Genomic DNA, 14,319 nt, shown 5'->3' with positions numbered 1-14,319 from the left:
TTAGAGACTATTTTCAGCCTTGGGTTCCAATTACTTTCCCAGATCATCTGGAATTCAGTAATATGGGGGGAAACGTTGGAGCCAAAATGTTTGGTGGCTAAAACCTGCCTCTCTCACAGGATTCAAAGGTGAATGTGAATCTCTGAAAAATGTCAAATTCTTCTGACACTTGCACTAAATGCAAATTGCAAGATACTTCAGTCATAGCCCTTTTCTTTGCACATATGAAACTCCATAAATACCATGGTTTAGAAATAACAAAACATAACTGGGAGGGGGAAGGTACGTGTACCCCTCAGTACGTTTTGTTTTCTATGAATAGCTTTGAATGTTGAATTCTTATTTGCTTTTCATGAATATGAGGTTATGACTACTGCTTCCAAAATGAAGAGTTGACAGCACAACATGTCAATATATTCCCATAGGAAATTTTATTCATTTTCTGGCCATTTTCTAAGCTTTTAGCAAAAGCTGCTCACATACCTACAGTTTAAGAAGTTTGTTTTAATGCAATAAAAGAATTCTAGGGTTAAATATTCCATGGCAGCAGACAGCTTCTGCACTGGAAGCTTTTGTCAGTTGACAGAGCCATCAAAATATCTCAGCTTTATTACCGTTGCTCCAAAGCAGTGTTTCTCAAAGAGTGGTCTGTCTGCCACTGGGTGACCTCTCAAGATCTGCCAGGTGATCTGCCACAGCCTCCCACATTAACTAGATGATGAGGAGGAGGAGGATTAAATATTACCACCATTATTTGTTTTAAAAGACCTTTAAAATGAGGGGAAAGTCATGCACAAAGACAACTATATTATTATTTTATTTGCTGAAAAACATGAATTGCCATTCCCTTAAAGATAAAAAATATAAAGGAAGGGGTTTGTTTAACTGGATGGTCTCCACATTTTTCAAATGTTTGTTTAGTGATTCATGATACACAAAGTTTGAGAAACAACGCTCTAAAGGGATCACTTAACATAAACTTTCCACCACAGCCTCACTGAATTCTGCTTATAGACTAAACTTCTCTTTTAGGGATTCGTGACATCATACTAAGCATGAGAATGTACTCCCCCCCCCCCTTCCTCACTTCATGGGCTTAGGCATACACAGTACATTAAATAATACAGGCATATCTATCATGCACACTTTTCCCAATATTATTGAAAAAAAATGTTTGTTGGACCAAAAACTCCAGGAACAGAGATTCAATACCTTTCTCCTAAATGTCATGATATTCAGCTGGAGCAGTATATTAAACTATTTATGTATTTAACATATATACATGGCCACTTGGACAACAAACAAAAACTGCAATCATATTCTATATTAAAATAGCAAAAAAGAAATAACAATTGAGGCCCCTGAAAATCTTACAATTGAAAAGATAAAAGCTAATACAAAATAAAAAAAGAAAACAATAAAAAGAAAAAACAGAAAGTGCAGACAAGAAAAAAATAGAAAAATAGAAAAGAAGGAAAAGTAAATATAGTAAAGAAAAAGAAAAGAAATATATAAGCAAATGACTTCCCTCTTCATCACAAGTATAAACAATTTTAGTAATTTATCACCTTCTCTTAAAATACAACAAATGATTAGCATAGCTGTCTTCAGTTCACCATTTCTTCCCGGAAGTGTCTCTTAATCTTAATCCTAAAGGAAAGATTAACTCTGTACTGTTTGGACGATTACATCTTTGTCAGCTGTCACTGTACAATTAAATGAAATAATAGTGGCAACGTTTTGCTCTGTTTCCTCATGATTATTTTATTATCTTGTCCAAGTATACCAAATATCTGAGTGGAGCAAAATCTTCTCTGCCTACTTGCAAATATCTCAAATTGTTCCCACAGATCCTTCACTGCTGCAATCCGGTAGGTTACTGACAAACTTACTTTCTTCCCCTTCAATTTCACCACCACCCTGTGCTAAGCTTTACCTTGCTACAGACCCAGCTCTTCCTGCTCTGGAAAACCAGAGAACCTGCTTTGGAAAACTTCAGAATGTTTTCAGGGTCTTGTCTCAGAAGCCAGGCCAACAAGTGGGAATATGGCCAGGTATGTGTCTGAAGATGGGATCAGAGAGTTTTACTCCAGCAACAGCTTTAATGAACAAGCAATTCCCATGGTCAGGCAGCCAGCAAGTGGGAGGTCAGCAAAGGAATAGGTATACAGAAAGTGGAAGCAGAAGAAGCCAGAGACAGGATCTGGATGCAAAGGCAGCTGGTACAAGTCTAGCTCACCCATCACTCTCTCATTTTGCAAAAGGTATCACTGAACCACAACCCCTTATATCTCCGGCCAGCCTTATGAAGAAACTCGGCCCCAAATGCCTCCTCCAGGAAAACTACTGGTGTTGCTACTGAAGCCAACCCAACAAAAACCAATCCTAAATTGGATTATTAAAATGCAAACTGGTATTTATGAAAAAACATAAGAGCGACTATTTAAAACTGAGGCTGTGGCTCTTAACAAAGGTTGTTCAAAGAAACGTTCCCACCTCCCTGCAAGTTCTTCGGTTGAGGCCAGAAATCCATGGGTTTTATTATCTATCATAACACCTCCTCCCATACTTTAACCTTCACCCACTCGCACATTTTCCCCTTCATTTGTTCCATGTTATTTCCATTCCCACCTCTTCAGCTCCTTTCCTCATGCTTCTCTTTTTCACAGCCTGTCACATATTTGTCAGGGCACGTTAGGACAATGCAATCCTGTACTAGTAACTCATTTTTCCCTTTCTTCTACCAACTTTCCTTATCATTCAGGACAGAAATACAGTCGGCTTTTCTCATTGCCCAACAGGGAAATGAAGGAAGAGAGCAGCTCTTCTTTCAGGATCATAGTCTTCTAATGCTTTTTGGCTTTGTGGTGGTAAAGATGAAGAGCATTAAGACTTTATGCTTTTGGGTTGTAGCTTCCTCTCCTTCAATCCTTTCCTTAGGAATGCCTGACATTTCTGGATAATTCTTAGATACATTCTTCCATCTAATGAATCTTTGTACAGTAAACATGTTTATACTGTTAAATACATGGGCTTTTTAAAAAAATCTGTCTTTGGGGAAAATGGCATCCAGGAGGATCAGTTGTTCATGGGAACTGCTCTACTCTAAACGGGAAAAGGCTTCTTTCCACATACTAAAATCTTCATGCCCTATATCAGGAAAGGCCATTTTGCAAACTACAGACTCTTTTCCTGCCCTTACCTCTTCCCCCAACCCATTTTTCCCTATCTGTGTTACTGTTTTTCTTTCTTTTCTGTTGTTACATGTATTAGCTCTGATGCCTCCACCTGTTTTCAAAGATGGTAGCAATTACTTTTGCAGATGAAAGGAGGAATGAGAAATCTGGCCCATGACATAAGATTCAGCAGTTAGTTCATGCCTCAGATATGAATAATTTATGCTCACAATTTCAAGCAAGCCAAAAAACTCTCCTTCTCCTGCACTGCTTAGCCTCTTCTGAAAAAAGAAAAAAGAAACATACAAAACCATGTGGTTTGAATTATTGTTACTGGTCCTGTTCTCTATATTGTACATTCAATTAGGAATGAGCCGAACTGAAAGATGAAAATGCTTCAAGAGTCTTATTATTCTTCCTGATTTTGATCATACCTATTTCTAAGTTTCATGACTGGATGTACTTAGGATACCCATAAACAAAAGAGAGCAAGATGCTCAACAGTTAATATTTCAGTCAGGTTTTGCATGCCATATTCTGCACATCTACTAAAGATGCAGGAAGTCATCTTTATTTGCATATGCCTATATTTGTGATGCCCAATATCTGGGCTGTTTCAAGCCCTTCCAGTAACACAATGCTTGCCAGTATTCAAAGTGATGGGAGCACACAGATCAACCCAAGAACAATGGTTCTTGTAATTCTTCACCAGAACAGAGGATACAAACCAGGATCTAGCAGGTAGTCTGATGGTTGCGTCCACTGGCCAGTTTCCAGAGCACACAGCCTGCAGATTACTCGGATTTTTCCAAGGCTTCTGGATTCTGTAGACCTTAGCCTGATTCAGGAAGGTTCTTCTTTGCATAACCAGGATCTCACAGAAAATACTTGTTTTCTGTGATTAATTAATCACAGAATTAATCTCTTCTCAGTTATGAATTTTTATTTTTCACTTGTAAAACTTGCTGCTGGATAAAAGGGATTGTAATTTATAAAATTAAAAAAGAAAGGGAAAGTTTATCATATATTGGAAAGCAGCCATTCTGGAATATGCTCTGTTAATGCATAGTATTCTCCCAATGATAAATTTTTGCATATTTTAATGGGAAAATGGTAATACTGTACATACACACATTATTTACAATTATTTTGTTCTTGGATTCCCAAAATTAAAGTTGTATAAATGCTGCAACTCAATCAAATGTGTTACTCATGCATGATTCCTCTTTAAAAGTTCTGCATTCTCCAGAATCTGCAGCACACAACTCTCTTGATGGGTTTCATTATTGGAAAACAAAACAAAACAAAAATAACTTGATTTATTAATAAAGAATCCCTCTCCAATATAGCCTTGGAAAAGGTATAAAACAAAACCACTGTCTTTTTATCAGTACTGAAACTACATCATATCCTTAACCAATCTCTTGTCAAGGAATCAATGCAATGACCACTGACTTCTTTTGAATCCTTCACTGCCAGTGAAGATTCTCCAGCTAAAAGTCTGATATCATTTACTTATAATGTTACCCAAATGTCATTTTTGGATGAAACCTCAAACTACTTATGAACACAGAAGAATAACTCTTGATGAATCTTTGAAGATGATGACTGACGGTGCACTTGGCCCCTTTAGTAAATGCATTAATCAACACATATAAAAGAAGCCTTATGCAGAGCTCTCAGGAATTATATGTTATCCCTGAAAAAGGCTATTTCATCATCTTTGGCTTCACCTATTACAGGCAAACTAGAAATTCTGCTGTAAGAGGATGATTATGTCTAATGATGCTGCACCTCCTAATGCTATACTTCTTTATCATTCTAAATCTTAACTGTGCCTTTAATTAACAGCATGTATAGCAAAATGAAATAGAGTGTTTAGCTGGTTGTCTCCCAGTCATTTTTTAAACAGCTGATTGAAAAAAATAGTAAAATATTAATATCCACAAACTTATTCTGCAAGTGCAAAAAGCAACAAATCACAATTAAAGAAAAAATATGTTAGAGCATTGAGTTTTCAATTCTAGTCCGTATACCCTATTTGCCCTCTCCTGGACCCTGCAAGCATAGTCCCAAAGGAAAATGGTCTATGTTTAGCACCACAGTTTTTCATAAAAAATGATAAATTAAGGGGGGAAATATTGAGCCCCAATCCTCCAAGTCCCATTACCCATCATATCCCCCTGTAACCCGCAGCCCAAGTTGCCCTTTTACAAGACAAACCATAGGCCCCCCAAAAGCTGTTGTTATAATTGTCATTTTTCTACCTTCTCCTCCTTTTGTCTCTCCAGGAGAGTAACTTCTAGTTGTGGTTTAATTTAGAATTCTTAGTGCTGTAGAATCCATTGAAAGGATACAATACAATTTTTTTAAAAAATCTTGATTCTAACAGACTAGTTAAAAGTCTGAGTGAACAAAATAATGTTACCAAGATTCCAAAGGTAAGTATTGCAGGACTGGGATGGCATTATGTTGACATAAACAATAAAACCACAATGTTGAGATACCTGGACAAAATGTCAAAAAGAGTATCTCATTAGCTTTGGAATGAAAAATCATAAGAAAACCAATGGACCAAATTCTACCAGGTTCACTCTGTCTGATAAAGAAACATACTTCTTCCCTGTCATTGAAAACTTAAGACTTTCAAAATTAGGGTTCTAACCAGCATAGACAGAGTTTTGTCCATCATGTTGCTCATTAACATCTGCTGAGAAACAATCTTGTTTAATTTTAATATCACTTAGATTTTCTTTATTTAAAATGTCTCTCTTCAGAAGAAGAGTTTCACCATAAAATATTCTAGGATGCAAAGAAGTCCTCCTTTAGCATTCATATCCCAAGCTGTATAAGATAAGTGGTGTAAATATGCAAATACAGTGGTGTCCTTTTAGAATTAGCAGAAATTGCATAAACCTAGGTATACCAATCAAATTTCAAGCAACAATTTTCTGTGCCAACTGAAATTTCCAAGTTTTCTGCAAGGTCAACACTGTAAATAATGCATTGTAGTAGTCAGAAATGTGGGCTGGAAAACTTTATGGAGGCTGAACATTTCCATGAAAAATTTTCCACTTCAGGCAAGTTTGGCAGCCTTAGAGTTGTATAATATTCCCTATTCAGGTGAACATTCTAAAATTTGAGAAGCTAAACTCCTATTGCCCAATACTTTTCTAGCATTCTGATAAAAATATTTTTTCTGCATATCACATATCACAGTTTTTGGTAACTCTGTTATGTTACTAAATGTTCAAACATTTGAACGATGTTAACATGTTCAAACCCCATACCCCAAACCCCAATAGATTAGATTTAACTTTTATTCACAACAAATAATATAGCCCAAATGCTTGTGTAGATGAGGAAATTGAGTTGAATATGCTAATCTGAATCATTAGCAGAGGAAAATCTTCCAATTCAAAAATTTTTGGAAAATACACATCTAGTAGTATTGCCAGCATAATGCTCAGAGTATGAATCACCATGGCAAATTATCCTTGTCCATAAATGGTAATAGCTGGCACTCTGTCTAAAGCTGTCTAAAAGCCATGAGGGACTTTGGTTTTCCAAAACCCCTTAAGGTGAATGCAACACCCTCTGAAACAGGAGAAACACTAGCAAGCCAGCTATTCATATTACATCCATCTTGTGGAGACCTGTTCTGTCCAGCCCTTATTCAATCCAATGCTCCAGCTAATCTCCATTTCAAAACCTCAGTATCCTCACCTTTCAGATGGCAAGGAAAAACAGAGCCACATGTCATCAGCCTATTAATGGCACTTAACTTAAACCATCGAACACTACAGACATTTCTCCTTCTCTCATTTATCAAGTGGCTATACTGCCTTCTCACTGTGGTAAGGATGGACCTCATCCAGGGACTGCAGCCAAAGAAGACTATCCAGAAAGCGGTGAGGGAACAGAAAAAGCAAAAGGCCAATCATGAGGCTGACATGAATACACTAAGAATCTCCAGAGCAGTTACCATGTGCCACAATCCCTCCCTTCCTCCCTCCTTTACCTACCTACCTACCTACCTACCTTTCTTCATTTCTACATTTTCTAATAGGGAACAGATGTCCTGGCATGTATTTGTGCATGTGATCTACTACTACTACTTAATCTTGATTATTTTACATGGTATCTAAAAGAAGCCCACGTATGATAATTAAATCCAGTTTAGAATTATATATCTGCACTGCTGAGTTCATTAGAAATTTGACAGATACCTCTTTTAAGCTGCCTGCTTAAACTACAGGGGGAGTAGAAGGATTCAAACACTTGTAAGGCTGCAACATAGTTTTAATGGGACATATTTAACTTGATAGGTTTACATATTTTGGTGATGTGTTTTATGCATCAAAAAGGTGTTTTGCTTACAAACAGTAAGTAGAGTATTGACATTTAGGCATTTAGGAATTTTTATTACATCCAGTTTCTCATTTTTCTAGCCTCACATCCAATTTCCACTGTGGATTTAAAAAAAAAATCAATAAAAATTAGATACATTTGCTTGTATGCATTTCTACTAATTTTTGAATTGCAGTCAAAGTTTTTCCCTATCCTTCTTTCAGACTGTACTCAGGCATCTGCATAGTTCAGCACCCTACCACCTAAAATTCAGATGGCAAGTTTCTATCCCAACCTTCTTCTCAGCATGCTAGCTTCTGTTTCTAAATATCCTTTGCTTGTGAGAAACAGTTTTCCATTATGGAATCTTCTAGCTGCAGGAATAAATCAGATAGTACGCAATTTTTCCATATATAACTTATTATGTCTATTAGGTCTGGAAACTGAGGATTTAGACACCAGAATTTTTCCCATTTCTCTATATCATGTACCATTCATTGGTCAATGTTTTCTCAAATGCAGCAGGATTGTTGTCTTCAAATATATTTTTTAAATTCCTAACAACTGATGGCAGCCCATTAGTATGAAGCCAATATTGTATGGTCTTATGAACAAAACATAATATTTAGTTACAATCCACTGGACTAATATATTTTTGATATAATAATTAATGTTAAATCTTTGATATAATAATTAAGTTCTCTAAATAATCTCCTTATCTACCATGGCAAAAAGTGCCTCCTTATATCATTTGTTATACTTGTCCCAGATGAACGTAACTTTTCTTGGAGTGAAGATGAGACAACCTAGATATTGAGTAACTCAACTTTCACTTCAACTCTAATGTAGTTTCTTAAGCTTCTTGTTCTCAGCATACTCAAATATAAGTTATTTTACTTCTTTCAGTACCGCTCAAGAGCTTTATTTTGGGGTTAGAGTTCCAGCAAATCTATTCTCTTGAGTTATATGATATTCCTGATCATGTCATTTTAAAATATCATCAGAGAGCTCATGTGCATCTCCTATTTTCCATTCTCATGGGAATTGTTTTTGAACTCTTCTCTTCTTCGTAATTTCTAGCATGGAATCTCACCCAACTTTTTAATAAGTTTTCTGAAACCCAAGGTACACAACTAAATAGACTCAATTTTCATGATCCTTGCCATTATAAATACCAAGATGATGCAGTCTCTGTTTCTCAAAATTCTTTGTACTTCCACTTCATCAATGTATTCACCTTTTAATCAAAATTCACCTTCTTCCAGCTTCAGAAAGTTGAACTGGTCAACAAAGCAAAATGAAGAAAAATAATAATGAAAGTTGCAGCAGATGTCAGAATTGCTGAAATCCTTCATTGCTAGCAAGACTTGCTTCTATTAAAGTTTTATCACTTGTTTCAAAAATCTTTATCGGATCTTCTAGAAATACAATGTTGGTTTCACATTCCCAATCTTCAACAGGACTTCAATTTGCAGTTTCATGATTTTCCATACATAATAACATATTTGCATCCATGTTATGTGTAGCAATTGCTTTAATCCAGGAACCTATGTGACCTTCTGTGGGTGGCCCTCTTAACCCTTTCAAAAGCTGCTAAGTAATTGCATTATCTGAATGTAATTAATTTCATGTAATTTAATATGATTTAAAGATACTTAAATATTATTAAATTTAGCTTTTGTCCAGGTTCTGCATACTACTGTTTTGGAATATGCCCCTATAAGTCTGTGACCCAAAGGCTTGCTGTAGCCCTAAGTCTGAAAAAACAACACATTTCTTTTATAATAATAGTAGTCAGGACTGACGTTTGTAATTTGTTTAATAGCCCCTCTTTTGTTTTGTGGATTTTATTATTAGAGCATTTTAGTCCAGGCTGCCTGTTGATTTAATATCTTTAACTGTTTTTATGTCTTTTTTAGTTTTATGCGCCACCCAGAGTCCACTGGAGTTGGGTGGCCAATAAATTTAAATAAATAAATAAATAAATGAAATTATGAGCCTCATCACACTAAAGGTCAAATATCTTTATTCTCACTATGCTAGGATTTCAGGCTTGTATTATTTGTCTCCTGTATTCTATACAATAAACTTCAAAGGCTGTGGAAGAGGCACTTTCCTGATTTCATTGCTACATTTATCTGCAAATGCTTGGGCTCCATCTCCATTGTTTTTTACTTATTTGTCTTTAACGTTACTGATGAATTTTATTTATTTATTTATTATTCATTATTAAATTTGTATGCCGCCCATCTCCCCCCAACGGGTGATTCTGGGCAGCTCACAATTAAAATCAGAAATACTTAACAGTTAACCACCACATGGCAAACCTACGTAAATGAACAGAATGCACCAATTATTTTAACATCCTGGCTTTACTGTAATCTCTCTAGAGAACATTTGTTCTTGAATAGATAGCAAGCTAACCATACATACATACATACATACATATATATATATATATATATATATATATATATATTTATACACACACACACACATACTTTGTAGCATCAAATAGTACAATCTACATGACTTATAGAGAGCCAGTTTGGTGTGGTGATTAAGGCTAGAGTTCTCGTCCTGCCTTAGGCACGAAGCCAGCTGGGTGAATGACAGCTTGTGCCAATCATTCTCTCTCAGCCTGAGGAAGGAGGCCATGGCAAACCACTTCTGAAAAACCTTGCCAAGAAAACTGCAGCGACTTGTCCAGGCAGTCGCAAGGAGTCAAAAACTGACTCGAAGACACCAAAAGAGAAAAAGACACGTGCATACTGTATCAGCCCCCACCTGGGGAGCCTTTCCCTACGCCTTTTTTAACAGATGCATCCAAAGCAGCCCTGTTGGTCAATGGTTTTAAGAAAAACTGTAACACTGACGATTTATAATAATAGAAAACAAACACTTTGCAACCCAATTCATCTTGCTGGACAGTACTGCATTTTGCTTCAACTGACTAACTACTTTATTACCTAATGTAATCTCACAATAAAAATTGTTATATTTCTCTTTACTTTTGCTTCTACTTTCTTTTACTTTTACATTTGCTTTCTGACTTATCAGGAAGCAATTCTCTTAAGCTAGAGGCAGAACTAAGTAACAGTGAGACAAGCCACTGCTGCTTTATCCCAGAATCTGGTATCTACAGCAGTTTACCAGTTTGATTCATTTAATCTATGACTTCCACCTTGCAACAGGGTCTAAATACAGACATCCCTGCTACAATATTTGGTGGACTGCAGGATTTTTTTCATCATTCCCTCCCTCCCACCTCTAGCTGTTTGGATCATCCAGCTTGATGAAAACCCCTGAGATACTGCAATTTACTTATTTAAAAACATTACATGGCACCCTTCAAAACAGAATTCTTCCAGAGTGGCTTACAACATACTGAAATTGCAATGTCACTTTTTAAATTAAAACAATTATTTACAATATATTAAAAAATGCAAGCATAAAAAGGGGAGAGATTCGTTTAAAACTTTATCCCAATTATTTAAAATGACATAGCAATATATTAAAAGGTTCAGGAGGATAAAAATAGCTTGCCTGGTGCCAGAAAGATGATAAAATCAGACCCAGGTATGCCTCACTGGGGAAGCCAATCCAAAGGGCCAGGGAAACTACCACTGACAAAACCCACTTGGATGTAATCGCTCATCACACATTAGCACGGGTGTTAAAGCCAGCAGTTTTAACAGGAATACCCTGGAAGAGGCTTCCTGTCACGTTCCTAGGCAATTATATTTTCCCTCTACTGTAGACCTAGAACCTACCCCATTGTTTTCTAGCATTTTAATATATTCCAATACAAAAGGAGCCCAGAATCCTTTTTAGCCCACAAGGCTAATGACTTGGGAGACTTCATATGCATGTGAACATATACCCCACTGACTCTTCACACATTCCTGCTCCCCCAACACCTCACCTGCTCCATCAAGCCACTGACATGGTTGAAATGCAGCTACGAATAGGACCTTTCAGGAATTGAAACTCTATGACCACTCACAGCCCCAGTCAATCTTTGTCACTCTGCAAGGACCCCATAATCAACCACAGAGTGTTCTTTCAGAACTGTCACTGCCTGCTAGCAGAAGTGTGATCCCAATGGAAATTCTGGCAGGGTAAAAGACAGCAAGCAGCACTGTAATGGAAGTGGTAGGAAGAGATCCATGAACACAAGTGGTGGATCACAAACCAGGCTTTCAAGAACTCTACAGGATCCCAAAGCTGCTTGCTTATGGAATACAGCATGCTTAAATTCTGTAAAGTGTGATCTGAGTTGAGCTGAAATCCTGTAACGTTCTTGGCAACAGTAGGAAGTGGTTTGTCACTGATGTCTTTCAGCTTCCAGTCTAGCCTAAAGCCTTGGATGGGCAACCAAGTATTAACCAGGTCCAACCAAGATCTCCCAGGTGTTTCCCATCCTAAACTGCTTTCATATTTCCAGAACAAAACCACAGATTGGATAGAGCCATTTTTTTTTAGAGAACCAGCTTTTGCTGGACTAACCAGCAAGGCAGGGCACTAATAATCTAGCAGTCTCCCTCTCTGAATTCACTGAGTTTCCTTCTGAATAATGCATGCAAGGTAGCTTTAAATAGCAAAAGTTGCTGTTGCATACAGACTGCACATGACAGTCTGCTGCAGAATAAAATACAGAAGAGGGGGAAATGTACATTCAATACTACATTCTGACACAGGAACAAGAGGATTCCTGAACTGCCAGGTTTGTGTCTCTAAGAAGTTAAACATGTTTAATATAACACTAAATAGAGAATGCATACTATACAACTATAGAATGCAGAATATAACTGTTGAGCACACCAGCATTCATTATATCAGTAGTGCAAATCAAGAAATGGGGAAGCAAAAGATAACTACAGATCAAAGCCAGTCCAAACGTCTATTGGGTATTACAGCTCTTAGCCAGTTTTCCTTCCTTCCTTCCTTCCTTCTTTCCTTCTTTCTTTCTTTTCATCATGCTTTTGACCAATATATGGTGCTGTACACTGACAAGCCAACTGCGAGCACGCAGGATTCTAGGCTTGACATGAACTACTCTAGCTCTGTGCTGCTTGCAGACGTCCCTTCTCCCCTCTGACTGATACAGTCTCTGAAACTTCAAGTAATGCAACGTCCGAAGACACCGACCCGACTGAAACTCTCCGCGGCTATTTTGACAGGACAGGAGATTCGACCACGCGTCACTGGTCACGTGCCCGTCGTTTGTGCCTAGTTCTGCCCTTAAGCCTCTTACGAACCTACGTTCGCTATCAGCCCGTATAAATTATGAACGGACGCCAAGGCGCCCCCGTTCTCCCCTTGGGCCTAGCCTACCCCACTTCCACAACTTTACCTGCGATGATCGCCGGATTGCTCTGCCCGCCCTCGGGCTTCACCCAAGCTTCGATGGTGAATTCGCCGCGGGGCAACTCGGCGAGGGCTCCCGGCCGCAACATCAGTTGCTCGGCTCTGCCGGAGAAGTAAAGCGCAGCGACGGAATCCGGCGCCCAACCCGCGGCTGCGGCAGAAGGCCCGGCTTTTGCGCGCGGGCGTAGCGGGAAGACGTTGCTCTCTTCCCACGTGTCTTCCACGCTGCTCCCGTCGGAACTAGCAGCGCGGCGGAGCCTCGAGGGCGCCGTTCTGCGCCCCGCCGGCGCTGCTGCTCCCACTGTTGGACGCGGGTAGCTCGCATAAGGGTGCCGAGGGAGAGCCGCGGCTGTGGCTTTGCTAACCCAACAGGGCTCCCCGTCCAGGGATGCCGCAGACCGGCTTTCGCTCTGCCTTCCCCAGGAGGGGTGCGAGCCTTCCACGCCCAGCAGGCACACGACCGCCACCAGGAGCGACGAGACGGGTGGACCAGCCATCCTCCGACGCGCAGCTTTCTCACGGCGCTCTCCCGCTTAGGCCCTTTCCGATCCCGGCTTGATCCCCTTCACGTGAGGGTTTCTTTGCTCCGGACCGTTCCTAGGCTTAGGTTGCGCTTTGCCTCTGGTCTCTCTGCTTGGAGCGCCGAGGAAAGATTTGGAGCATCATTTCGGCCAGCAACGCCCTTCCCAGAAGGATCCGTGAGGACAAGTGGCCGCCCGCGGCATCGTTAGATCATCCTCAAAGCCTCTTTGTTCGGTCCCTCCCCGATCTCTCGCGCTTTCTCTCGCGCTCTCTTTCTTTCTGTCTGTTTTTCGGTCGCTCAGGTGCGAGTCTTCCTCCTCTTCTCCAAAGAGCTGCGCTCCTGAGGTCAAAGGCAGGTTAGTGCGGACGATGTGGCGGTTCTGTGCTGGGGGTATCCCCAGTTCTTCTAGGAGATGTGCAACTGGGAGTCCAGCTAGATTTCTGAGTAAGAGAAACAGAGGTAGCCAGAAGAGGGATGGATCGGAGGAGCCTCCCTACCTTCTTGAAAAAGACTGATGCTGCTGCTGCTCCTGTTGACCAGCCTCATAAATTCTGTCTTGTTACTCCACCTCCTGCTTTTTTCCCCTCCCTGCCCCTTCTATCCTGGCTCCCACCTTCCAAGCTCTGGCTCCTCCCCACTGCTTTGGAAGTTGCTTGTAGTTTCTTTAACAGCTTGTCCCCACTAAGGATTCTGTTGGTTGGGGATGATGGGAGCCAAAGTGCCTTCTGTCTGGGGAAAGCTGCTCTCAGCTTTATGGGCTAAATACTGCTGTGATCAACAGGGCTTACTTCCAGGAAAATGTGCCTAAGGGGGCCACCACTGAGTGAAATCGGAACTTATTCCTGACTAATGTTAGGCTTGATATGCTGATTTTTAAGTAAATAACGGACAGGCAGCCCA

The 14,319-nt window shown here is 39.5% G+C and overlaps 1 protein-coding gene across 1 annotated transcript in view; it reads right to left on the bottom strand.

Annotated features, from left to right (window-relative positions):
• The window catches only part of PAPPA2 (pappalysin 2), a 153,933-nt gene extending 140,084 nt beyond the window's left edge, over positions 1-13,849 (bottom strand). The window contains exon 1 of the mRNA XM_088153871.1: positions 12,883-13,849. Within this exon, the coding sequence (XP_088009997.1) occupies positions 12,883-13,393 (511 nt within the window). The 5' untranslated portion in view covers positions 13,394-13,849. The remainder of the gene's footprint in view (positions 1-12,882) is intronic.
• Positions 13,850-14,319: the final 470 nt, after the last annotated feature.

The sequence above is a fragment of the Python bivittatus genome, unplaced genomic scaffold, assembly GCF_059951505.1.
Source record: "Python bivittatus isolate LINGU-HERP-01145 unplaced genomic scaffold, Pbiv_v1 ctg000700_np1212, whole genome shotgun sequence".
Classification (NCBI taxonomy): Eukaryota; Metazoa; Chordata; class Lepidosauria; order Squamata; family Pythonidae; genus Python; species Python bivittatus.
This window is presented reverse-complemented; position numbering and strand designations above follow the sequence as displayed.